This window comes from Musa acuminata, chromosome BXJ2-8 (assembly GCF_036884655.1).
Source record: "Musa acuminata AAA Group cultivar baxijiao chromosome BXJ2-8, Cavendish_Baxijiao_AAA, whole genome shotgun sequence".
Classification (NCBI taxonomy): Eukaryota; Viridiplantae; Streptophyta; class Magnoliopsida; order Zingiberales; family Musaceae; genus Musa; species Musa acuminata.
Window position 1 is genome coordinate 42905328 of NC_088345.1, and position 27158 is coordinate 42932485.

Genomic DNA, 27158 nt, shown 5'->3' on the forward strand with positions numbered 1-27158 from the left:
ATGCTTTGGTACAAAAGTTCGAATCGCTAAACAATAATGTATGAGATGAGAAATCTCTTCGATGTTTTCCACGAAGCATTGATATCATGCCACAAGGTGGTGGTAACTGACAATTGCCGCCGAACAGAGAAATGCGCTCTCTCCCTATCTATTCATTCTTGTTATCTCCAACTTCTCTCCTCAGTTATCTCCGAAGCTATTCAAAATAAGCATATTACCCCCTTCAAGGGGAACCAAGATCTCCCATCTTAGGTTTGTTAGCGATATCCTCCTCACCTTTAGAGCTAAGCATAGATCAAAGAAAAATGTTAGACATTGATCGATTGCCGGCTCGGGATAGAGATTCCGTCCACTGGTTGAACGACCTGTTCACAGTCACGAATGACTTTGGCAATTGCTCTGAGCTTTCCTCCTGTCAGAATGCACGCGTCATATTTGTCGGTCAACGCATGTTCCAAGTCAGGTGTCCGTTTTCTGGCTTGAAAAAGAATCAACAGGAAAGACATTAATTCGTGTGGCCCAGAGAACTCACTAAACCAAATAAACAACGATTGGACTCCGTAAGAGTCACGCAGTTGCAAAAAATGAAAATGCTATGGACGATAAAGAAAGACGACTATTCTTTGGCCTTTCATTGTGCACAGCCATATCCTTCAGATGCAGTCGGATATGGTTTTTGAAACATTTCATGGACGATGGGTGGATTAATATAAAGCAAGCGGCATCCTAAAGGCAGTGGATACATCTGGCTACAGTGCAGGTCCTCCATTGCTCAAGCAGAACCCTTTTGGAAGAACCACAAAAGGTACCTTCTCAGAAACCCATGATATCGTTCTTCCCACTTCTTGATGTTCCCAGTTAAGCTCAACACATTTCTTAATGTGTAGTAGTTGTTGTTGGTTGAAGATTATATAACATGTTATAATTACGATCTCTGTGGATACGTGAGAAAAGCTTATGCCGATAGTTAGATGAGGCGATGAAGCAGCAGTATGTGATCTAAATGCTCAGCTTTAGATGCATGCTCCTGCACAGACTCGTGGACGTAGAAGTTAGACATGTAAGCATAGATCACACTTATCAATTAGAGGGTTTAGGATAAGTAATTAGGATATTCCTCTCAGGTCATATTCTAAGAACTTCTTTTCTATTATTCAATAATCATAATCAAGATCCAATCAAATCTATAATATATCTTATCATTAATTAGTAATATATACCTAGAATTCAAAATAAAAAAAAAATAAAATAAAAATTTATTTAAAAATAGTTTTATCTAATCAAATTTTAAAAATTAAAAAAATTATACATAGACATTAATTTTAAAATAAGTTAATAATTTAAATACTTAATTAAGTTCGACTATCAATGCGAATCATAGTGGTTGTATGTTATCGATATCATACTTCTTTTTTATGTACCACTAACACTATTAGTTTTTCTAATATAATCCATAATGATCTATGTAATTTATCTCATCAAGATAATCCTATTATCATATTTAGTTATAATTATATATACATAAATATAAATAAGATAGTATAAATAAATTTAATTAACTAATAAAAAAAATCAATAATGATATCTACTTAAATACTTATTTCATGTAGATTACTCATCTAAATCCATATTGAAAATTTTTATTTTTATATTCATTTGATGTAACTTAATATTATAATAGGCTATTTATGTTATAACAATTCTCGTCGAGTCTCTTTTAAAAATTAAAGAAATAGGCCTAGTACAATCGATGTCTTCTTTTTGAAAAAAAATCTTTGGCCATAAGTTTGATTTTATATCATTCAATATTATTATTTGAGTTACATTTTATCTTAAATAGGTCATTTATAATTGACTCTTTTGTAGTTGTTAGAAAATTCAATGAGTTCCCAAATATTATTTTGGTTTATCAATTTCAACTCTTCTTTCGTTCCATCATATTACTTTTCATAATCATTGCTTTTTATGACATAAAAATGAGAAGGGATCAATTTTGATTCCTATGTTATAATCTAGTTCTTGTAGATATAGTATATAATCAACGAAAATAACACATCTCTTTTTCCTTTGAGATCTTCTCGAAACTTTCGGTTGTGATTATTTTACAAGATTATAAGCAGCAACATCAATATGATATGAGAGTTCATTAGTATTGTTTTATTAACCACTCTTATTAATTTGTTTAGTGATTTGAGGAACAACAACCTCTCGAATAAGAAATGATAAAGGAGTATCAACATATATCTCCTATATATCAAAATTAACCTTTTGATATTTTTTAACTCTTACTATTTTGATATTTTCTAAGAATCTTGCATTATTATATTCCACTATTCTCATACTATAATTAGGTGTAAAATCTAGATCTCTTGGAATTTTTTGGATAATCAATAAGATACCTAGAAATAGTTCTTGGATCTTATTTTTTTAATATAGATTAAAGACTCCTATCACTACATGATAACCCCAAATATATAGATATCTCAAACTGAGTTTCTTACAAATTTATAACTCAAACTGACTTACTAAAAACCTTATTCAAGATAAATATAGTTGTCCTAAGTGCTTCACCCCAAGTCAACTCATATATATAGAAATAACTTATTATACTCTTAATTATGTTTATAAGAGTATGCTTTTATTTTTCAACAATGCTATTCTACTATGGCATACTTAATAAGATATACTAAGCACAAATACCTTAGTTTTTTTAGGAATCTAACAAAATAAATAGGATTCCAACCTAACTTATCATATCTATCATAAAATTTACTACCCCTATTAGATCTGATAATTTTAAGTTTTTTATCTAATTATCTCTTAACTTCATTTATGTATAATTTAAGAGTGCCAACATCATGAGACCTTTTATGTATTAGATATGCATAACCATATCTTAATAAGTCATATATAAATATGATAATATATCTTTCTTCACTGAAATAGAAAATATAAAGTGGTTTGTAAATATTAGTATAAATAATCTCAAGGTATTTTTTACTACTATGATTTTTATATATATTTAATTTGTTTTCCTTTAATACAATCTATACAAACATTAAAATCAAAATTAGTAAATTCTAAATCTTTCAAGATATTATTTTTCACTAATCTTTAAATACTTTCTTTGAAGATATACCCAAAATGTCTATGCTATCAGATAGAAGATTTTTCATTATTGAAACTACGTTTTAATTTAATATTTAATTATATTTTAGTAAACTTAAGATTCAAATTAATTCTATGTAAACTATATACATAACAACTTTTATTAAATCATAAAATATACTATATTTACTATTAATAAAAGAAAGATAATATATTAACTCATCAATTCTAGATCGAAAAACTAAAATTTTAAAAATGTAAAAAACATAGCATGTGTTTGCAATATCTATTAGATGACCCATCTTTAGACATAGGTAATAAGCTTACATTATAGTTACTTCTACTCTGAGATGATTCCCCATAATAATGAATTTTTTTATATTTATTTTAATTTTAGGTTATAATAAATTATTATATATTATTAGTAACATAAGTTGAAGCGTCAAAATGAATCCACCAAATATTAGAAGGAATCTCTGTAATGTTTTGATTCAAAACATATAAAAGTCAAATTTATATCTTTCTTTTCAAACCAAATCTTATATTTAATGTATTCTTTTCATATGTCTTTTCTTATCAAAAAATTACTTTATTATGAGGTTTTCTTTTTATTAGTCTGCTTAACATTTTTAGACCCGATAAATTTATTTGGTAGATGATGTTTTTTTTTTTTATTACTAACTACTTGAGTAGTAATCAAGATATTATGAGATCTTTCATACCTTAACCTTAATTCTTCTTAAATACAGATACTAGTCAACTCATTCAAGTCTTATTTATCCTTACTGATATCATAGTAAATTTTGAAGAAAGAGAATTAAGAATAAATTACACAAGGAAATACTCATTCACATATATGCATAATTCTTTACGTTTCATAGCCTTGTCAGTCATATTAAGGATATAATCTTGAATCCCCCCGAATGTCATCATGCTAAGTCATAGTTAATTCTTTTACTAACGTGTCCATTAATAAATTATCAATAAATTTAAACCTATTTTTAATAACCCTCAAATATTCTAATGTGTTAGTTGTAGGCGGTGATGAAGTCTTAATATTATTTACAATCGTTAAGCATTAGACTAAGTTTATTAGATCTTTCTTAAGAATTTATTTCATTAACTTATTTTATAGTGCTTTATCAATCAAGTCTATGAATCTTTCAATAAGCAATGTTAGGTAAAAATTTAATATACCCAATGTGAACCGCATATTCTTTAACTATTTTGAATAATTTGAACCAAAGAGTATAGGGATACTAAATGTATGAGAATGTATGGAAGAAAGTATCACCGTGAAATATAAAATAATATTAATGCTTTGAGTTTCTAAAATATAATGAACTATTAATAACATCCATATTTCACCTTAGGGTGAAACATTAATATATATGATGTTCACTTAAAAAAATATTTATGGATGACTAATATTATCCTTGTGGAATAATATTATTATCTTTGGTTATACAACTCTAAATTGTAAGAATATCTAAAATAATATTATCCTATCCCATCACATAATTATCTAAATCTCTTAATTATTTGTGTCATTGTAAATATTTTTTAATATCATTTATGACTAATTTTTTAATATAACTTTATGAGTCATTAGTTTAAGTCATTTTGACAACTATTAGACCAATATAATAATATAAAATATAGTTTAAAGTGGCTTATAAATGATATCATTTATTGTTATTCATAATTCATAAACATATTATCCTAGGTCAACATGACAGTTACTAGTCAAAGAAAACTTAGAGATATAAAAGATAAATAAAATTCACCAAACTATTATTAATATAATTTATACAATAAGATAATAATAGTAATAATAATAATAAGATAATAACTATAATAATTATTAAATATTAATTAATATAAAAAATCTCACATGACGATTACAATCATAATAAAATATAAATCATATCTTTATGTAAAAAAAATATTATTTTATAATTTTAGTTCATTCTCAAGTATTTAATAGCCGCATAAATATCCAAAACAATAATCAAAATTTCTAAATAACATAAGCAATTAATTTGGACAATCATAAATCATATCATATGAATAATAATAAAATATTTATAATTTATTTTTTATTTAATTTAGGTAAAATAATTTATCAAAATTTATGACATAATTTATGTTATTATGGTTCAATAATAATGCCAAATCAAACTGGCAAAATCATAAACAAAGGATATTAGTAAAACACAATTAATTTCATGTAGGTAAAATAAAAATTTTACAATTAAAAGCATAGGTTAGAAATAGTTGATTTTTAAAGGACAAATATAATTTTTTAGGATATATATTGGAATTATCTATTTTTAAAGGGTAAAAATATCATAAAGGGATATCAACTAAAATCAATAGATTTCATAAGGGTAAAATTGATCTTTTGTAAGGTGTAAGCCCTAAAACCTTCACCCTTTCTCCATATTGATATCGAACCACAACTTGCCCATGTCGTTGCCCAACTACGTGAGTCTTCATTAGTGGTGCATGTCACCATCGATAGATTGTCATGGACTTAGCTGGTTTTGCCTAAGTCGTACAACACCCTTGCGTGTCCGTTCGCAAAGATGAGCCTCCTTGAAATCTCCCACGGTCCCTTAGGACCTACAAAAGAGAAAACGGGTTAGAGAAAGCGCCTCACTTGGGATCCACAAGCAAACATTCTAGGAAACACTTCATAGACAATGCAAATTACAAACAGACTTTATAAGCTCTGAATAGTTGCACAACAAAGGGTCAAAGTTATTGACGAGTTGAAACAGCGTAGCGGATCAAAAGTTCGACTACTCAATAATAGTAGCGAAGAGCAGTTGGAAGCCGAGAGGCGCATTACAGTTGGAGCAGAAGATTGAAGACTTAGCAAAGGCGAGGAGTTGTAGTGTCCACAAAGGCTTCGACGAGGACGTCGAAGGAATGGGTGAGGGAGAATGTCACGGACAAACTTCTAAATAGGATGTTTGATGTAATGCTTATGTATGTCCATGTCTTTTGGTATGTTCATGCTTTACACAATATGTAGAGGGACAACTAAAGGCTTAATAGTCTCATTTTAGTTGTGTTTGGTGGCCGCTTTAGACTTGTAAATAAAGGTTGTGTCATGTGGACACTTGTGAGAGATTTTCGACCTGTAATGGACCACTTTGACCCTTTGTTGTGCAACTATTCAGAGCTTGTAAAGTATGTATATAATTTGCATTGTCTATGAAGTGTTTCTTAGAATGTTTGCTTATGGATCCCGAGTGAGGCGCTTTCTCTAACCCGTTTTCTCTTTTGTAGGTCCTAAGGGACCGTGGGAGGTTTCGGGGAGGCTGACATTTATGGACGGATACGCAAGGGTACTGCACGACTTAGGTAAAACTAGCTAAGTTCGTGACATATGATATCAGAGCGGGACAAGCACTCAATAGAAACACTTGGCATGCAAACGTGGGGGACCTAGCGGGGCTGTGTTGAGGGCGATCAGCACACACGCGACCATTTGGGGGAAAACGGGCATGGGCATGTAGGGAAATGGAGTCGCTCGGAGGAGCGGGTATCTGAGAGTAGCATTCAGAGGAATGGCCAATGCTTTACGCAAGAGGCACCACGAGAACAAGCAAGCTGGAAAGAATGCAGAGCGCACAAAGGTTGGGATGGCTTAGTTCGAGCTACGACTCGACGTTGACAACTACACTTGATGGTGCTCAAGGCAAGCGAGATGCATGGTAAAGGATGAGACCATGCAAGGTAGAATAAGTTACTCAGCGACCGAAAGAGTTATGCAAAGCTCAGAGAGGTGCGGCGAATTGCTAACTCGAAGAATTCGGTACTCATGAAAGGGCTTGTATGCGGACGATGGAATGTTCGTGGCCATCCCAAGGTGACCGATACTCGGTGCTATGGAGCATTGAAACTTTCTCTTCGGTATGTGAAGGATACGTCCGTAGGAGGCTGAAGTGTGCAGTAAGTTCAGCATGTTGCTAGGCCTTGAGTGGTGCAGCGGGGACTATATTGATATGGAGTTGCAATCTAACAAGCATGCTTGCAGGAGGCAGAACAATGACATAGTTTGTTCAGCAAATCAGAGTAGTCCAAGGGGATGGTGGTCTCCGAAACGAAGAGATATATTTCTCTAACGGGATAGATATCCATGAGGGATAAGTCCTGGCTCTCTAGAGGGAGAATCATGTGCGACAAATCGCACATGTTAAGGAGTACCTCAAAAACAATAACTCCTCGAAGCTCAATAGACCAAGCGAGCGACGAGGAGTCGTTGCATGATTTCGTTTGAGAGAATGTATTAGTGGATGCATTGCGAGATCAAGTGGGGGAGCGACCTAAAGTAATACAAATGAAGGCACACTTGGAGTCGATATGGAGATCAGACTCAAGGGAGGGCTGATCCGTGGAATGGTGGGCGTGAGGGCCACCATCAACTCAATGCAAAACGAGGAGCAGAACAACTTGGGTGTAACTTGGTGAAGTACCCAAGCCATATGAAGTGAGCCGGCATAGAAGATGGAACATGGAGTGGAGGCATAGAGCTTTCCTTGGATAGAGGTCAAGGACATGAACTCTTGCAGAGGCAAGAGCAGGATCATGTTATTCCATAGGTCCTTCATTCTGATGGAGCGGACTCATCTTGCATGGTGCCAAAGACGAAGGGAGCTTCTGGGCACATGCACCTTTTCTCAGAGAAGCATTTGATGGAGAAACTAAGGTGACTCAACTTGCGGAGGCGAAGTTGGGTTCAGAAGGCCTTGGCATGGGGCAAGAGGATGCGAAGGTAGGTACTCTTGAAGAATATTCCATAGTGTTGCCATTCAAGTTGCTTGAGGGAAGCGGTGCACAGTGGAGATTGTGCTGGTAGGGGCAGAGGCCCAGGATCCAAACAATGGTGCACTAATTGCAGTGAAGTCAGTGGACTTTGGGAGCTACTAGGTGACCGACTATCCTAGAGCGGTACTTCATCTAGGTGTGACCCAAGAGTGGGTGGATGAAGGTCGATTGCCAAAGGAGCGAACAAAATTGAAGGTGGAAGAGACACTGCGATGTATTGGCAGAGGCCACACATGGAGGGTTCACAATTCGAGTTCATCCCACAAGGATCAGAATGCAATAAAGATGTCACCAGGAGGCGACATGGAGTAGCGGATTGTGGTGGAACAGTTCGTGGCAATACGATTTACACGACACAGCCCCGTGAGGGACTAGATCATACGGAGGTATGATCGGGAGCTATTGGAAGCTCCACTTCGGTGAACAATACAATGACAAGAAGGGCTATGGATTCAAGGAGTGAAGGCCATGGTACCGTAGAGGTGGATCTTTCGTGTATGCATCGAATTTTGCATCGGATGAAAGCCTTGGTCATCAGCATATGGGGGCTATGTTCCACCAAGGGAAAAGTTTGAATGCAAGTACCAGTGAGTCCCATGGGAGGAACTTGATCATGTAGAGGTATGATCGAAGCAACTAGAGAGTTGGACTGCTCCAGAGCCATATTTGCTTAAAGGAGCCCGACAAATCAGAGGACAAGATCGAGTAAGCGAACGTTGCTACCAAGGAAGCTAACGAGAATAGAATCGGTGCAAATCCTACAATGTGATGGCAGAGGCCATTTATGAGAGTTGCAGTCTATCTTTCCATCGACCAAAGGGATCTACTTAGAGGACACAAAGGTGTTGAAAGCAGGGGGTCGAAAGGGGCGCGGAAGCGACGACGAGTCCAAAGGGAGTTAGCTACCCAAAATCAAACATCAGTTAGAATGAAGGTGGACTTGGAGGAGTGCCATAGAGACATATCTATTAATCGTGAAGAAAAGGGATGCAGATGCAAGACAATGGATAGTAGGGCCATGGGCTTGGCAGCGCCATTGATCCCTTGCTCTTATGGAGGGAGAGCGCTTGGTCATGAAAGGGGCCAAGGAGGTGGAGCATGCAAAGGCAAACTCCATGTACCGAGACAAGGCTGAAGGGCAGAGGCCAAGAAACTTCGTAAGACCAGTGTCAACGAGATTCTCATCAAGATAGCCGAAATTGAAGGACTTCGGGTCATGCAAGAGTGCATTACCAAGGAACGAAGCAGGCAGTACATGATACTATACCTTTGCTACTCAGTAGAGTAGGTGACAGGGTTGATGGAGAAGACGGTACAATCCTAGAGGCGACCAAATCTATTAGAGAATTACTCCAAGTTGGGGTGAAAACTTCCTGCATTCCAGAAGTTCGATGACATTGAGAAGGTGAATCATAGTAGTTAACTTAATACAAGGAGTGCAAACACTTTGAGTGCTTCAGAAGTGTGAGCAAAGAGCAGGCGAAGGCCAGTAACCAGCTCGATGCATGGAGTACAACCTCGAGGAGGCGGGTGAAGTCAAGTAACCTTTGCCTTCTCAACTCTTAAGAGGATGGGCAAAACCAAGTACCCCAATTCTCTTATCTATCCAGTAGAGGAGCTATGCACAGGTTCAAGGACCCTTCGAAGATAATGGAAGACAATAGTTGTCAAATCCTCACTAACGATGATTAGTGCTACCGAGAGTAGATTGTCCGCTTCATTTCCCAACCAAATGCCAATCAAAAAAGGAAGTGATGCGAATCTACTTAGAAGGGACATCTAAGTGAAAGAAGAGTCGATGAGCAAATTTTGTGGAGGAAGGACCCAAAACTTTAAAAGTTTACGAGGTGATGCTCGTTAAAGCTCCAATAAGCATCCACCCAGTTCAAGCAGAATGAGGCATTTGAGAGACTGACGCATAGTAAGGATGGTCTTTTCCTTCATTTGGAGGATTCGCAGGAATCAACAAGGATCAACACAACTCAGCCAACCCCACACTAGAGTCAAAGTCATTGACGAGTTGAAATAGCATAGCGGATCAAAAGTTCGACTACTCAACTCTAACAGTAGAGAGCAATTGGGAGCCGAGAGGCGCATTGCAGTTGGAGTAGAAGATTGAAGACTCAACAAAGGTGAGTAGTTCCATAAAGGCTTTGACGAGGATGTTGAAGGAATAGGTGGGGGAGAATGTCACAGACAAACTTCTAAACAGGATGTTTGATGTAATGCTTATGTATGTCCGTGTCTTTTGGTATGTTCATGCTTTGCACAGCATGTAGAGGGACGATTGAAGGCTTAATAGTCCCATTTTAGTTGGGTTTGGTGGTCGCTTTAGGCTTATAAATAAAGGTTGTATCATGTAGACACTTGTGAGAGATTTTTGGTCTGTAATGGACCACTTTGACCCTTTGTTGTGTAACTATTCAGAGCTTGTAAAGTTTGTTTGTAATTTACATTATCTATGAAGTGTTTCCTGGAATGTTTGCTTGTGGATCTCGAGTGATGCGTTTTCTCTTTTGTAAGTCCTAAGGGACTGTGGGAGGTTTCAGGGAGGCTGACCTTTGCGAACGGACACGCAAGGGTGCCGCACGACTTAGACAAAACCAGCTAAGTCCATGACAAGATGTAAGGCCACCAAACATAATCACCACCCAATGACCACAACCTCCTCGAGTGTCGGCAACGTAGCATCATTGTTTATCGTCACCATCATTGTCCGCTAGATAGTCGTCACGCCAAAACCCATCGTCGTGGGCCTTGTGGACTTTAGCAACACCATTAACCTTGGTCATAAGCAAGCATGCGACCGAGATCCACTATCGTGATGCATCGTCGTGATCCTTATTACTGTGACTTGCCATGCCAACGATAGTTAGAAAACCATTAGCACGATAGCCAAAGACCACCATTGATTTGGGAATTGCTACCGCACCAATATAGTTGTTGCCCATAATAAGGCCCGCTACACCTTTGTTGTGATGCACAACAGCACTATCATTTGTGTAGCCTCCATATTGCGATGAGGACATCTCATGGCCCTCCTCACTGTTAGGAAATCTAGGGTGGCATCACATGTGTAGCGAAAGAATAGAAAACAAAAAAGTCTCGGAATTTTTTGTAGAAAAGAAGGTTTCATCGTCATGCAAAAGTTGGTACGCCAAAACCCGCGAAACAGAAAACTACACGTATAAAAAAGATGTGTTACCTCGAAAGATCGTATATCCCTAAAAACTTATAGATCTATGGGAGAGGATGAAGGAGGTCAACTATTCTCCTCTTTAGTGGTGATCCACATGGTAGGGGATACGAAGACGCTCTTCAAATCGCTGCCCAAAATATCTTCCTAGCGCGCACCACGCAATCTAGAAGGGGCTGCCCCTTCATGTTGTCCACATAACCCAAATAGGGACTACAGATTGAGGAGGAGAAGGGGAGAGGAGAATAGGATGTGGTAGCTAAAAAGCCTAGCCCATGACCCTTTGTTTCCCTCCTATTTATAGAGGCCTCATGTCAATTTAACCCTAATGGATCCTACCATATTGGGTACTAGATCTCTATCCAACTATCTAAACCTCTTAGATTAATAGGTATCTACCTAATAATCCTACATTGACTTTTATTAAAAAATCATCCGTTGGATCCAATAATTCAGTGGTTTATTGGACATCCAATAAGATAGGGGTTCCAACGGATATCTCATATCCGAATATCTACCTGTCGCAATACCTACCATATGTGTGTAACCCTCTAGGCTCAATATTGAGCTGGCCGTGAGACATATCTGTCAGAACTCCTTCTGGCTCAGTGAATTATTATCTCCATGATAATTCACTTGACTCATCGAGTACGAACGTATTAGGCCACTACACCACAGTCCCTAAATGATACAGGAGAATCCAATCTTTTAGACTTGTCTGTTTTCAGTTACCATGTATCTATAGTCCTTCATCCATCGAATATCCCAAAGACCGTATTCTAGGCATGGTGCTACCCATATAGTTTCTACTTGAGTCTGACTCTAATTGGATTTTCCTAGAGAACTCTTTCTCTCTTAATCTGAATGACCATAGCTAGCAATTTGTTTAAGCAAGGATACTTGAGATATTCCTCTTATAACATCGAGAATGGATGATCCTCTATCAACACTCAATAGCCCTCATAAGGTTGGTTGCCACTCCCAATAATAAGCTATGTTAGATCTGAAGCTTCTAAACCTATAAATCTGGTATCATAGAGTGGAGTACTCATATAAGGCATTATTGGTATCTCAAGTCATCATCAACCATCCAACATTCTATGAGCGAATCAATCAATGAACTCATTCTCCAATGAGCACCTGCACTATAACCCTAGTGTCCCACACGAGCAGCTATGAGACCAATCACCTCCATCATATGGATGGGTATATAGTACATCAGTCTCTGCAGTTATCTCGATGCCTCTCGAGTAATCTATGATCGAGATTATTTAGGGTTTATGTTTAAAGGTAAATCAATCTCAGTATCATAAACTCATCATGATCTGATTCTCATTACATAGATCTATGGACATCACAATATATACATATGCAATAAGCAATATAAAATGATAAAATATCAAATAATATAATAAGCAAAAAGAATGTGTATCATGTCACATATACCATCATTTACATGATTGACTTATAGGGTACCTATGACTATCACTCATTAGACCAACAACCTTACAATTGTCCTACAATGTTGATGCCTACCATTAATAACTTCAACCACCCATATCATGGTCACCACATATGGGCCAATGACCGCCACCACTACCTATGGCAAGATTCGTAGCCATAGTGGGATGGGTTGCCATTGACAATAGCGATGACTCCATCGCATGCAATAGGCCATCACACCTTAAGTCCAATGACCATAGTAGGTAGTCAACCAATCTTCGCACCTCCAATGACAACATGTTGTTTATGGCAACGCCGACAGGTATCTCTGTTATGAACATAAATCATCCACGACAGAGGGCTAGCAACCGTAGAAGGTAGTTGTCATCCACAATGTTGTCGTCAACAACAAGTTGTTGACAATAGATCGTAGACAACATAATTTTGCAAGCAAAGATGCTAATAAATATATCTAAATACAAAACATATCTGATATATTTTTATGATCTAATGTATTCGACTTCAAAACAATAGGCTCTGATGCTAATTGTAAGCATAAAATCATAATTATACTATTATATGAAATAAATTTAATGTTAGAATAGGAAATCAAATATCTATATATCACATAGTACATGTGCATACCTTTAGATACCATTCAGAATACTTTTATTTGATTTGTTGAACGTACTTCATAGTTAGATATGTAGAACGCAGCAATACCAATTTGTAAAGAGAATTAGAATCTCTTTCTCTAATTCTTGTGTATATTATCATATTGAGTCTCTAGAATATTTTGTATATTTATAGAGGAGGATAGAGGATCTATGATAAGAAATTAGGGAAGTTTCTCGGATCATCTTTTAAGAAATCTATCATAAATAAATTTTTTATTAAATTTATATTATATCTTATCCAATTAAATAGAATCGTATAATCTAACAAAAAATAGTTATACTTTTTGATGGATTAATTAGTTTTAACTGTCAAAATTGTTGACTAGCTTCTCTCTCATTCTTACGAAAAACTTGGCAGATTCCCTATGTTTTAGCTTTCAGAACATCTGGTTTATGATGCTAAGCTGTGTTGGCATTCTTCTCTAATGAGCAATGATCTCTGTGAATTTGTCAGCCATGATGCCGCACAGAGCGAGGACTTTATGCCTTTTGTTCTGCTTCTCCACCGTGATCGCCTGCACGAGCTCTCTGTCCTTCAACTTCTCCAGTTTCAATCAAGACACAAATTCGAAGATGACCTTTCAAGGCAACGCAGTAATCGACAACACCACCATACAACTCACCAAGGATGGAGCCAACGTGGCTGGCGTCGGCAGAGTACTGTACAATGAAGCGCTGCTCCTGTGGGATGCCAAGACGGGAGAACTGACCGATTTCACCACCCAATTCGCCTTCCTCATCCACTCCCACGAGTATAACTATGCCGACGGCCTCGCGTTCTTCCTCACGGCCAATTATTCTTCTTTCGGTGGTACGCCTGTCTATTCCGAAGGTGGCTACCTCGGCCTCTTCTGCAATAGCACCATCATAAATTCCACAATTAACGCCGTGGCTGTGGAGTTCGATACCTTCTCCAACAAATGGGATCCCAGACGCGAACATCTCGGCATCGACGTCAATTCGATCAACTCCTCTGCGACCGTGTTGTGGAACGGCAGTGTCAACGAGGGCAGGCCGGCAAATGCACGGGTGAGTTACAACGCCAGCACCTATAACTTGAGTCTCTTCCTGACATACGAGAGAACAAATCTGTTACCCAGCAGTAACTACAGCCTACATTATATTGTGGATCTGCGAAAAGTCCTGCCGGAGAAGGTAGCAGTAGGCTTCTCGGCGACCACAGGCAACTTCACCGAGACGCACAGCATTCTCTCGTGGTCTTTCAGCTCGAATCTACAGCCAAAGAAGAAGAAACTGACGGCTGGACTTGTTGCCAGTTTGGTTGTCGTCGGAGTGGTCGTCTTGATGCTTGTGTCGATGGTCTTGCTGTGGTTGTATAAGAAGATGGAGAACCATAGTGGGTCAGAAACAGATGCAGAGGACATGGACTATGATGAGACTATCGATCATGAGTTCGAAACCGAGAGAGGGCCAAAGAGGTTTCCTTACAGAGAGCTGGCCGCTGCAACACGGGACTTCTCCGAGGAGAGAAAGTTAGGGGAAGGAGGATCTGGGTTGGTCTACAAAGGTTACTTGAACCAACCGAAGCTTGATGTAGCCATCAAAAGGATATCCAAGGGATCGAAACAGGGAAGAAAGGAGTACATCTCCGAGGTCAAGGCCATCAGCCGGCTGAGGCATCGGAACCTTGTACAGCTGATCGGCTGGTGCCACAACCGCGGCGAGTTCTTGCTCGTCTATGAGTTCATGCCCAATGGAAGCCTCGACGCCTACCTCTACAGTACCAAGAAGCACCTCGAGTGGTCGGTGAGGCACAAGATTGTGTTGGGGTTGGCTTCCGCACTGTGTTACCTCCACGAGGAGTGGGAGCAGTGCGTGGTGCACCGCGACATCAAGACCAACAACATAATGTTGGATTCGGCATTGAATGCCAAGCTGGGAGATTTCGGCCTCGCCAGGCTAGTGGACCATGACAGTAACCTGCAGACGACGGATTTAGCAGGGACGAGGGGATACATGTCTCCTGAATACTTCTACACCGGCAAGGCCAGCAAAGAGTCGGATGTCTACGGCTTCGGAATCGTGGCGTTGGAGATCGCGTGCGGGAGAAGGACGATCGAGCCAATGGAGCACCCGAACAAGGTGAGGCTAGCCGAGTGGGTGTGGGAGCTCTACGGATGGCAAACCATCCTGAAAGCGGCGGACGAGAAGCTAAAAGGCGACTTCGACGAGAAGCAGATGGAGAGCTTGATGGTAGTAGGATTGTGGTGTGCTCATCCGGACTTCAACCTGCGGCCATCGATCAAGCAGGCGATCAGCGCACTGAATTCGGAGACACCATTGCCTGTGCTTCCTGCAAGCCGGCCGGTGCTGACGTACAGCGTGCTTTCCATGGACGACGCGTCGATTGCTACGGTATACAGTGTCAATGATTCACCTTCCGACCGTTGTACACATTCCTGCGAGCGAAGCTCGTCTCCAACTGGACTTTCAAAGTGAGATTGATGTGGAACAGGACCAACATCTGACATGAATGTGTGTATATTAAGTTATTTGGACTGGATTTTCGCGCATCATACAAGTTATCGACAATAAGATGTTGAAATCGATACTCATGTTCCGTAGTGTAGTCAGCTATAATTTCGGTGTAGTGACATTGCTAATCATGACACTATTAATATGCTAATATCACAGTTGACGTGAGAATAGCAACATCGATTGCACGTTACTGGAACGACATCAAAACTTCCACGTCGAAACATATCCAAACACGATTTAGGTTCCAACGTATCAAATGCTTTGGTACAAAAGTTCGAATCACTAAACAATAATGTATGAGATGAGAAATCTCTTCGATGTTTTCCACGAAGCATTGATATCATGCCACAAGGTGGTGGTAACTTACAATTGCCGCCGAACAGCGAAATGCGCTCTCTCCCTATCTATTCATTCTTGTTATCTCCAACTTCTCTCCTCAGTTATCTCCGAAGCTATTCAAAATAAGCATATTACCCCCTTCAAGGGGAACCAAGATCTCCCATCTTAGGTTTGTTAGCGATCTCCGCCTCTCCTTTAGAGCTAATCATAGATCTTGTTCCCACGTCCTTAAAATTATGAAGGTCTATGAGAATATCAACACCCACCTTACGGTTAATCTCATCAAATCAAACACCTCATTTGTCGATCCTTGTGTACTTGAGAACGTTTCTCTCATGGGGTAGAGATAATGAAAGAGAGCAATCTTTCGTTTTTGTCAAAGTCATAAAAAGTCTCTTATCGTTGGCTGACGAAGTTGTCCTTATCAATTCAATGATTAATTCGCTTTCCGTTCATTGATCTCAACTCCTGGGTTTCAGAAAAGATTCTTTAAAGACTCGCCAAAATGACTTAAGGAAGCACTACTGTGAGTAGCACGTACACTCATTCAACTCAACTCGACTCCCCTCTCTAGATGTGCCGTGGTAGAGTTGAGGGCGATTGGCACCTTAAAACTAGCCTCAGGAAATTTATCAAAAGGTAATTTTGACAACCTAATATAAATAATAAAGCAGAAAATTAAAAGCGATAATAACACCAAATTTACATGATTTGATCAATTGACCTACATGCACGGACGAAGGAGGAGCAAAACACTACTATAAAAGAAGGACTATTACAAATGCCTTAGGAAGATGTTCCTAGGCCATAAAATATGAAACTACTAAACAAGAAAAGCCTAAAACAAACAATTAGGTTTTCTTATGGTACATCTGATTTCAAAGCCCATGCCCTTATTTATAGTTTAAACAAGAGATACCAAACTTGATTTTCATGATGTGAGACTATGTGGGATTTGCCAAATTAACAAATTTTTACCTTGATATGTCCTAACAAAACTTTCTTCACCTTCTTCATAAAAGCCCCAACGAGCAATCACTAACAATGAACACCAACCAAGTCCAAGTGCTGCTTGAACTTGTAAACCGAAAAAGACTTCGTAAGCATATCAGCTGGATTGTCTTTCGTATGAATTTTCTTATCCGAAGGTAGCTTCACAAGATCCCAAATTCTATTCCGATGTAGAAATTCAATTTCTTCATTTATCGCAATCAACCACTTAGCAAAATTATCACAAAAAACTGCATCTGAGTAGGTAGTAGGCTCACCAACTTCACTTATTTCTTCTGCAATAAACAAAGCATATGCAACTAAATTTATATATCTTTGTGGTCTATTCTTGGCTATGGAATATTGTTCTTCCTCTAGATCATCTTTGTCAGTAGATTCGGGACTATCTACTGACATTCTTTGAGTGGAAGAGTTCGACTTAAAAGAATTTGAACTACCAATCTCAAGCTCCACCTGCTTCTGCGCACTATCATTTGTACAACTAGTAGATTCCTCTTTGGAAGATAATATAGACAAATTATCAAAAGTAACATCTTTACTTATTACAAATTTTGGGGATTTGGGATCAGAACACCATAATCTGTATCCTTCTACCCTAGAAGCATACCCAAGGAAAATATACTTTTTCGCTCGAGGCTCTAATTTGCCTTCATTTACATGCATGTATGCTAGACACCCAAAAATTTTTAAATCAGAGTAATTAGCAAGAGTACCTGACCAAACTTCATCCGGAGTTTTAAAGTTAAGTGCTGCAGAAGGAGCGCGGTTGACAACGTAACAGGCAATATTAATCGTCTTTGCCTAAAAGTCCTTTGTCAACCCTGTATTTGAAATCATACTCCTTGCTTTCTCTAAAAGTGTTCTGTTCATACGTTTGACCACACCATTTTTCTGAGACATCATCCTAACAGTGCGATGTTGAACAATTCCTTCATTTTTGCAGAATTCATCAAAGTCACCTTCACAAAATTCTATGCCATTATCTGAAGTCGCTTAATCTGTTTACCTGTTTGCTTCTCAATCAAAGCCTTCCATTGTTTAAAGATTAGGAAAACATCATTTTTATGCTTTAGAAAATAAACCCAAACTTTCCTAGAATAATCGTCAATGAAAGTCAATATATACCTAGCACCACCCTTAGACTAAGCATGAGCTGGACTCCAAAGGTCTGAATGAATATAGTCAAGAGTACCTTTTGTTTTGTGAACTACCGGAGAATTGAAGCTGAATCTTTTCTGCTTTCCAAAAATGTAGTGTTCACAAAAATTCAGTGGCTCAGTACTCTATCCGCAAAGAAGACCCCTTTTGCTCAATATGCTCAAACCTTTTTCACTCAAATGACCCAAATTTGGTGATGTCAGAATCAGACAATGATGATGATGAGACTACAACTGAGCGTGTGATAGTAGTTCCCTACAAAATATACAAGCTACCAGACCTACAAGCTTTTATAACAACAAAGGCACTTCTAGAAACTTTCATAACTCCACCTTCAGCTGCATATTTACACCCAAGAGCCTCTAGGGTGTCTAAAGAGATAAGATTCTTTTTTAAATCGGGAACATGTCTAACATTAGTGAGCGTCCTCACGATACCATCATGCATTTTAATTCGGATTGTGCCTCTACCAACAACATCACACGCGACATTATTGCTCATCAAAACAATTCCACAATTACAAGATTCATATGTGGAAAACAAATCTCTATTAGGACGCATGTGATAAGAACAACCCGAATCTAAAATCCATTCATTTTTAGACCTCGTTCTGTCATCAGTAACAAAGAAAATATTTTCAACATTCTCATCAGTTGCTACACTAGCGAACTCAGTAGTTTTCTCAATAATTTTTTTCTTTTGCTTTAATTTATTTTTTTAATTTAAAATAATCAGCCTTAATGTGCCCCATTTTATGGCAATATTTGCACTCCAAATTTTTATGTCTGGATTTAGATCTAGATTTAGATCTACTATTGTCAAATTCTCTTTTATCTGTTCTACCCTTGACAATCAAACCTTCAGCCTGATTTCCTCTACTTTCCCCAGTGATATCCTTCTATCTGCTCCTTAGATTTTAGTACAGATTTAATTTCCTGATATGAAATTATTTCTTTTCCATAAATCATAGTATCACGGAAATACTTAAAGGATTAGGGAAGATAACACAAAAGTAACAGGGCCTTATCCTTGTCATCAATTTTCGCATCTATATTCTCCAAATTCATAAGGAATCAAATTTATCAAGATGTGAGAGTATAAATGTACCTTCAGTCATTCGAAGCATATACAAACTCTGCTTTAAGTAGAGACAATTCTTCACTATCCTCTTCATATACAAGGCTTTAAATTTGTCCCACATGCTCTTAGTCGTAGTCTTCGTAGCTACCTCCTGTAAAACCTCGTTAGAGAGATTTAGAATAATGCTTGATCGGGCCTTCTTATCCATACCTGTAAGATCTTCCTTTGACGTACCATCTGGAATGTTCTCAGCTCCCTATAGTGCCAAATCAACTCCGTCTTGAACCAGAATGACCTCTATCTTGAGTTGCCATATACCAAAGTTGACATTTTTTGTCGAATTTCTCGACAACGATCTTTGTTATTGTCATCGTTGCTAAAAGATCTCGAAACCAGGCTCTGATACCAGTTTGTTAGAGCTAGCCCCAGGAAATTTAGCAAAGGGTAATTTTGGCAACCCAACAAAGACAATAAAGCAGAAAAATAAAAGCGACAAGAACACCAGATTTACAAGATTCGGTTAATTGACCTACATTATGAAGGAGGAACAAAACACTACTATAAAAGAGGGACTATTAGAAATGCCTTAGGAAGATGTTCCTAGGCTATAAAACATGAAACTATTAAACAAAAAAAGTCTAAAGTAAATAATTAGGTTTTCTTGTGGTATATCTGATTTCAAAGCCTAAACCCTTATTTATAGTTTAATCAGGAGATATCAAATTTGATTTTCCTGAATGGACTACGTGAGACTTGCTAAACTAACAGAATGGATGTGCTGCTTCTTTTTGGGTCTTATGAAACAGCCACAACGGTGCCAAATATTGGAACCACGCTATCAAGCCTTCGACACTCAGTAGTAGCTGCTGTCGATGATTATTTAACTTGTAACCCAACATCGGAGGGGTTGTTGGCAACGTCACACAGAGGGTGTACCCTTCGGGATAGTCAGATAAGCAGCACAGCTAGTCTTGAATTTGTTGGCTCATTTATCTCTAATCATCATCCCGCAGGATCAAGCTTTTATTATAGAGGATGTTGGAAACGTATACCTGTGGATGGGTGATGGATATAGCAGAGCTATCAACCCTTGCATGGCAGAATCACAAGCTCTTCTCGAAGGACTAAAAGCTGCAAGCCTTTTTCGGGACATCTTACCCCTTTATCTGTGAGCCCAAAATTGTAAACTTTAGTTGCATCTTGGGAGTCATTCACTGGCAAACCCCTTGTGTTCCTTTGTTATACTTCTGTTATCGATACGCCAAGGTTGAGGACTTTTCTAAGGAGATAGCCAAGCCTCAAGACTTAGATGGTCCAAAGTTCACCATTTTTTTTCTTGCTTTAAAATAAAAAGTGTGACTGTTTTGAGCACACTGTCAAAATTATTATATAAAAAGATTTTATATCCCTTAATATGATTGTCATATATTTTTTCTGATTCCTACCAGACAAGAGGAATTCAATATTTCTTGATTTTTTTAATTTATGAAATTATTTTGATTATATTTTATCCAATAAATAGGGTTACAAGAAAATGCATGAATAAAATATATGTTATTATTCCTCTTTTCTCTTCTACCACGTACAATTAACTTGATAACAACATTATCTCTTGAGTGTGGGATTGATTGTGATTGTTTTGTTAAAGATCATCATTGAGCATAACCCTTTCTCTCTGTTGTTGAGCACAATCGAGATTTAGATCTTTCGTCATTGAACACAATCCTTTGTCTCCATCAATGAGCATAGTTAAGATCTAGAATCATCATCGTTTACCATAATCCTCTGACCCCATTGTTGAGCACAGTCCTTTGTCATTAAGTATAATTAAGATCTAGATCATTTATCGTTGAGCACAACCGAGATCTTATCCTTGTCGGATTCTTCAATGACCCCTTATCGAGCAAGGTTTTCTCATAGATATATTCAGTAAGTCATTATCATCACAAAAAGTTAGCTTCGTACTTTTTAAATTTAAGCTGCATTCTACTTAATCATCTTAAGTTTGTAGGAGTGTATCAAAGTTACTGTGTAAAAGGGACCTCATATCCCTTGATATGATCATTATATATTTCCCTTGATTTCTACCATCCAAGAGGTATTTGATATCCCTCGATTTCTCAAATTTTGAGATTGATTTTATTATATTTCACCCTATAAATAGGTTTATGATGTACATAGAAAATGCATGAATAAAACACAAGTTTCTTCATCTTTTCCTCTAACAAAGATGACAAACTTGACAACAACAATATCTTTTGAGGACATGATTGATGATGATTGTTTTATTAATGATCCTCTTAAGGATATAATCATCTTGAAGGAAGTGACCGTTGTTAGGACATGTCCAACTATAAAATGATACAATGTTTAAGGGGATAACTTACCTAAAATGACTGGGGCGAGGAAGGTTGTGAGTGCCCTATGACTTTGGAATAGATCTATCCTTAGGCATATAAAACCCTAGAAGACTTAGCATTACAATATAATGAAGGTTGAAGCCATAAAGATTATTCATTGCCATTTCACATCAAGTATTGAGCTATTTCTTTGACTTGAGGATTTTGACTATTGTATAGATTTCCCTTTAGAGTAGGTCGGAGAACGTCATTTTGGTTTCCCTTTAAAGTCAATGATAAAGGTATGAAAGAGTATAAAGAAAGTAAAATTAGGTAGATCACAAGTTTAGATGTAGCTGATTCATGACTTGTTTATGCCTTGCTATATATATATATATATACATATATATATATATATATATATACATATATATATATATATATATACATATATATATATATATATACATACATATATATGTATGTATATATATATATATATATATATATACATACATATATATGTATGTATATATATATATGTATGTATGTATGTATGTATGTATGTATGTATGTATGTATGTATGTATATGTATATGTATGTATATGTATATATATGTACATATATATACATAGATATATATATATATATATATATATATATATATATATACATAGATATATATATATATATATATATATATATATATATACATAGATATATATATATATATATATATATATATATATATATAGATAAAAAAAAAGTGTATTAAAATATCAACCTTGATCTTAATCAAGGATTAGACACAAAGAATCATTAGTCATAAATGATAAAAGGTTTCTGAGCACAAAGAATTCACCAATAACATCAACTAAAATCCCTTGAATTATTTAGAATAAAAGATAGAAAGCTACTGAGCCCACTAGTCCTGGCATTGGTTCCTAAACATTGGTTTGCATGAGCTGAACTAACCTAATTTTAAATTGAACCAACTTTAAACTACTTAAACTATTCTAAAAATACCATAAACCCGCTTGAATTAACTAAAACCAACCTAATTTGGATTCTATAATTAGATGGTTGGCTATTATATTCAAAATTATATAAAGAAAGGGGGCGCTGTTAAGGAAATCTAAAAAGGGGAGACAACTTCCAACGAAATGCCCAAAATATGTGCTTTTTCCAGAAAATCACCCAATTAAAATTCTATAACTTATGTCTGACTTTAATATTATTTTATACTTTCTAATATTTTATGCCCTCTTTTGGAATATGTCTCAGCAATATATATATATATATATATATATATATATATATATATATATATATATCACTATAATAAAAAATAATCTATTTATTTAAAAATATAAAAATAAAATAAAATAAAAATCACCATACCTTACTAGATATGCTCCCTCATCCCCTATATAAATCTGACATCACTCCACCTATTTATCTCAATCTTGATCAAGTAAGGGCTCGATTGTAAAGGAAGATTTATAAAGGTCATCATTCCTTAAAGTGCATGTTCTTTATCTTTTCTTAGGCCCTCTAGTGTGCGTAAAAGACTCATTAGAAGAATAGAAAAAGACATATTGTCATAAACCCATAGATGAAACATGATCTTTCTTTCATATTTTTTATACTTCCTCTCAAGGTTAATATGTTATTTAATGTGTACATGAGTTTGTATTTTGTGTTATTTGAAGATTACGCAACATGATGAACTATGTTTTTGAAATGAATAAATAAGTTGTGAAATGAGATTGAATTCATTCTTCTGTATTCTCTTATGGACTTTAGTCTCCAAATTTGAATTTTCTTATAGAAATCATATGTATACTTTATATTTATTATCATCTTTTTTTGTCAATTAATTTTTTTTTTTCTCTTGAGAGTGTTTGCCTGCAGACCGTAACTAAAGGTTTTACTTTATAGCCATAGGTTTCTCCAAATAGATGTGATTTTCATGAGACGACATGGTTCGATCCACAGTATACTTTCAGAGCATTCAAATGCGAAAATCTGTAAGAGAGTGAACCGCTTGTAAAAGTTGTAAGAGGGGTATTTACCCTTCCCTTTCAAGAGATTTGCTAGTGGAAGGTGGGAGCCTCATCGAAGAGGGGCCTCGCAAGTGGATGTAGGTCATTTGACCGAACCACTGTAAAATCGACGTAATCTCTGGTTTGCATTTACTTATTGTCATTTATATTATTGCAAACCATTTGCACTTTAATGCTATACTGCTTTGTCTCCATCTTACTTATCTCTTCAAGTTAAAACGTAATCGAAACGGTTTTAAACGAAAACGTTGCTTTTATTGTACGAAGTTTCCGGAAAGTGTTTAAATCGTGAAAAGTTTATCGCACTTCACCGCTGCACTAATTCACCCCCCCACCTCTTAGTGCCGCTCCGATCCTAACATAAATAGCTTTCTATAGTTGACAAATATGGCTTGGATATTGATGGTGGACGAAGCTAGGAGACTATTGCATAAAGACATATTTAGTTAGGGTCTCCTATAAAAATACATTGTAAAATAATATATTATTATATTATTAATAATAGAAGCTAATTTTATAATATGCTTTGAGGCCACAAATCAAGTCTTATAACTATAAAATTTTATCTCAAGACTCAATTACTAAATTGCTAAAGATACTTTATGACATATGTAGCTCTATACATTATTTATACAGCACTTGATAGTTAGAGAAAAGAGTATAGATATAACCAATATTAATTAATAACTTGAGTCACACTATATTGATTGCTACTATAACTTGGACTTGTAATCTAAAGTGTTTTGAAAAAAATATTCTTATGATTGAGTTTATGAACAAACCATAAAAGCTATGGTGATGCATATTTAAGTGAATATTATAATTAACATTCTTATACGTAAAGTTATTTATTTCTATTATCATGTTCACATTTATGTATGTATATATTATAGTTGAATGCGATGATAAGATTGTCTTGAGAAAACAAATTATATGAGTTATTTTGGATTATATTAGGAAGGATTAATAGTTTTATGATATATAGAAAAAAGTATGACATTGATGACATATAATCGTTATAATTTATATTGCTAGTGAGGCTTAATGTAGTATTATTATATTTATTAGATATATTGGCCTACCTTTTTTAAAAATTCGCATGTGTATAATTGATTTTTAAAATTTAGAATCTAATTAAATAAAATTATTTTAAAATAAATTTTATTTTATTTATTTTTGATTTTCAACCCTTTTATCTTACTAACTAATAGGCCAAGTGGGAATATATTAGATTATGTAGTCCTATCTAATTAGACAAGATATCTTATTGATATGATTGGATTTTTATTATTGATCAATAGAAAGAAAGTTTAATTATGATAGGATTCTTGACGAGATGACCTTGATAGAAGGGACTCTCTTAATAACACAATAACGAAAATGCACATACGCAGATAAGAGGAGACAAGAATATACGATATGATTGAGAGATTATATATCTTCTATCATCTTCCTTTGATGACGTAAACCAGTCAATGAGTGATTGCATATCTCCTCTCATATCCCATTTATCATTAAATTCATTGCTTACAATGGTCATGTGAAGAATAAAAAGAAAGGAGAAAACAAGTATAGTTCTCCTAAAGGTCCTTACAATTTATTTATATATAAAAAAGATTTTTTGAATAAGCAATGAATCAAATGACATGTATTATAAATTTAGATATATTATTATTTGATTTTAGATTTTGACACAAAAATCTTCTGCATAATAATAACACTAATATTATGATTTTTATACTTACACAACAAAACAAAGTTACCTAAGTTCGAATATAAATTTACTTCCACAGTTCATCATATAACAAACATCTCTAGTTTAGTTCCATGTAAGAGACTTGATGAGCTTATTATTATCAACATAGGCATTTTGGTATTCGATTTATCGAAGCATAATGTGCTAAAGGTGTTCCAGTGTTGGTGTCTGCCGGATCCTTGTCTATCTTGTTATCGTTGCCTTACTAGAAGGATAGGAAGCTGCAGCGAATCAAACATGTATACGCAATCTTCTTCCGGTGCTGTCAAAGCACGTCAGTACTGATAAAAAATGGCAAGTAATTGTTCAATCACCTACTCCTTCCACGTTTGAATACGATGTATCAATATCAATATATCTTTGCGCGACCGAGTTGGAATTCAGAGCAAGGAGCAGCTTGCGTTTGAACAACTTACACAGCTGCTTGACTTCTCCCATGTCTCTACCCTCCACCCAAGCACGATCATGTCACAATGGATTTAATATGAAGGGCCAAATATGCACGCAATTTGCTCTCACAATATGAGATTTATTTAATCTCTTGGATAAGAATATATATACATTATTTAATATTAATTTGTTTAATCTACCCAAAAATCATGAGATTTTGACTTGTCAAAGGAATTGAGGTGCAATTGAAGCAAATTCTTACGTGACCGTTGAACAAAAAACACGTGTGGAATAATAGTATCTCAACTTCTTTGTCCATAAAAGCCCACGAAACCCTCATGCCTCGCCACACAATCCTCCGTCCACCTGTGCACTTCCTGCACAAGCTTCTCCATGGCCTCATCTCCATCCTTCACTCTCCTCCTCCTCTTTCTCTTCGCCACTGTTGCCATTGGGAGCAGCAGCCGTGAACACAAAGAGAAGATGACGCACCTCCACTTCTACTTTTACGACTACTACGGTGGCTCGAACGCGACCACCATCACCGTCGTCAGCCCTCCCGGCAACAACACCTTCGGGAGCATCGGGGTGGGCGAAAACATTCTCAGGGTAGGGCGTGAGTCGAGCTCCAAGCTCATCGGGAAAGCGCAGGAGCTCACCGTGCAGGCATCCTTGGAGAGTCCGGCCTACCTCTCGGCGCTAAATTTCGTGTTCACCGCCGGAAAGTACAACGGGAGCAGCTTCTCCATCTTGGGCAGGGCGGTGCTGACGGAGCCTAGGATGGAGCGGGGCATCGTTGGGGGCACCGGCAAGTTCCGGATGGCCCGAGGCTACACCATCAGCAGGCTCATCAGGTCGACTGGAACTACTCAGATGGAGCTTGTTTTTGAGTACGACGCCTACATCTATCACTACTGATGAGCTGCCGTCTGCTGCCTCTCATTGTTTGTTGCAATAAGGGCTGCTCAGCCTTGCGGCTTGTTCTACATCAATACTTTGCTCTTTCTCTTTCATACCGCATCGATGCCATTGGCTCGTGTACTCTATATCTTCTCTTTGTACCAAGTGATTAGTAATTAACAGTTGCCGCTAAAATTCTTACGACAAAGTAATAAGCAAGTTCGAGCATTCAGGAGACGTACAACAAAGAGTAGCTGAAGTAGAGTAAATAAGCTATGTCGTCAGTACTGTAGATGATGCCATTCGGCTACCTGCTCATGCTTGACTATCTCGGTCTTGTCGTCTCCACTTGAAAG

At 36.7% G+C, this 27158-nt stretch overlaps 2 protein-coding genes across 2 annotated transcripts; both read left to right on the plus strand.

The window, feature by feature from the left end:
* Positions 1-661: 661 nt before the first annotated feature.
* On the plus strand, positions 662-15831 carry LOC135618221 (L-type lectin-domain containing receptor kinase IX.1-like). Its single transcript, XM_065119089.1, has 2 exons — positions 662-805; positions 13718-15831. The coding sequence occupies exon 2, from the start codon at positions 13720-13722 to the stop codon at positions 15721-15723; it is 2004 nt and encodes a 667-aa protein (XP_064975161.1). The 5' UTR covers positions 662-805; positions 13718-13719; the 3' UTR covers positions 15724-15831.
* A 10464-nt stretch (positions 15832-26295) lies between these two features.
* LOC135620393 (pterocarpan synthase 1-like) lies at positions 26296-26820 on the plus strand. The gene has a single exon (XM_065123317.1). The coding sequence runs from the start codon at positions 26296-26298 to the stop codon at positions 26818-26820; it is 525 nt and encodes a 174-aa protein (XP_064979389.1).
* Positions 26821-27158: the final 338 nt, after the last annotated feature.

Coding starts and splice junctions, on each gene's coding strand:
- LOC135618221 (XM_065119089.1), top strand. CDS start 13,720: ATGATGCCGCACAGAGCGAGGACTTTATGCCTTTTGTTCTGCTTCTCC.
- LOC135620393 (XM_065123317.1), top strand. CDS start 26,296: ATGGCCTCATCTCCATCCTTCACTCTCCTCCTCCTCTTTCTCTTCGCC.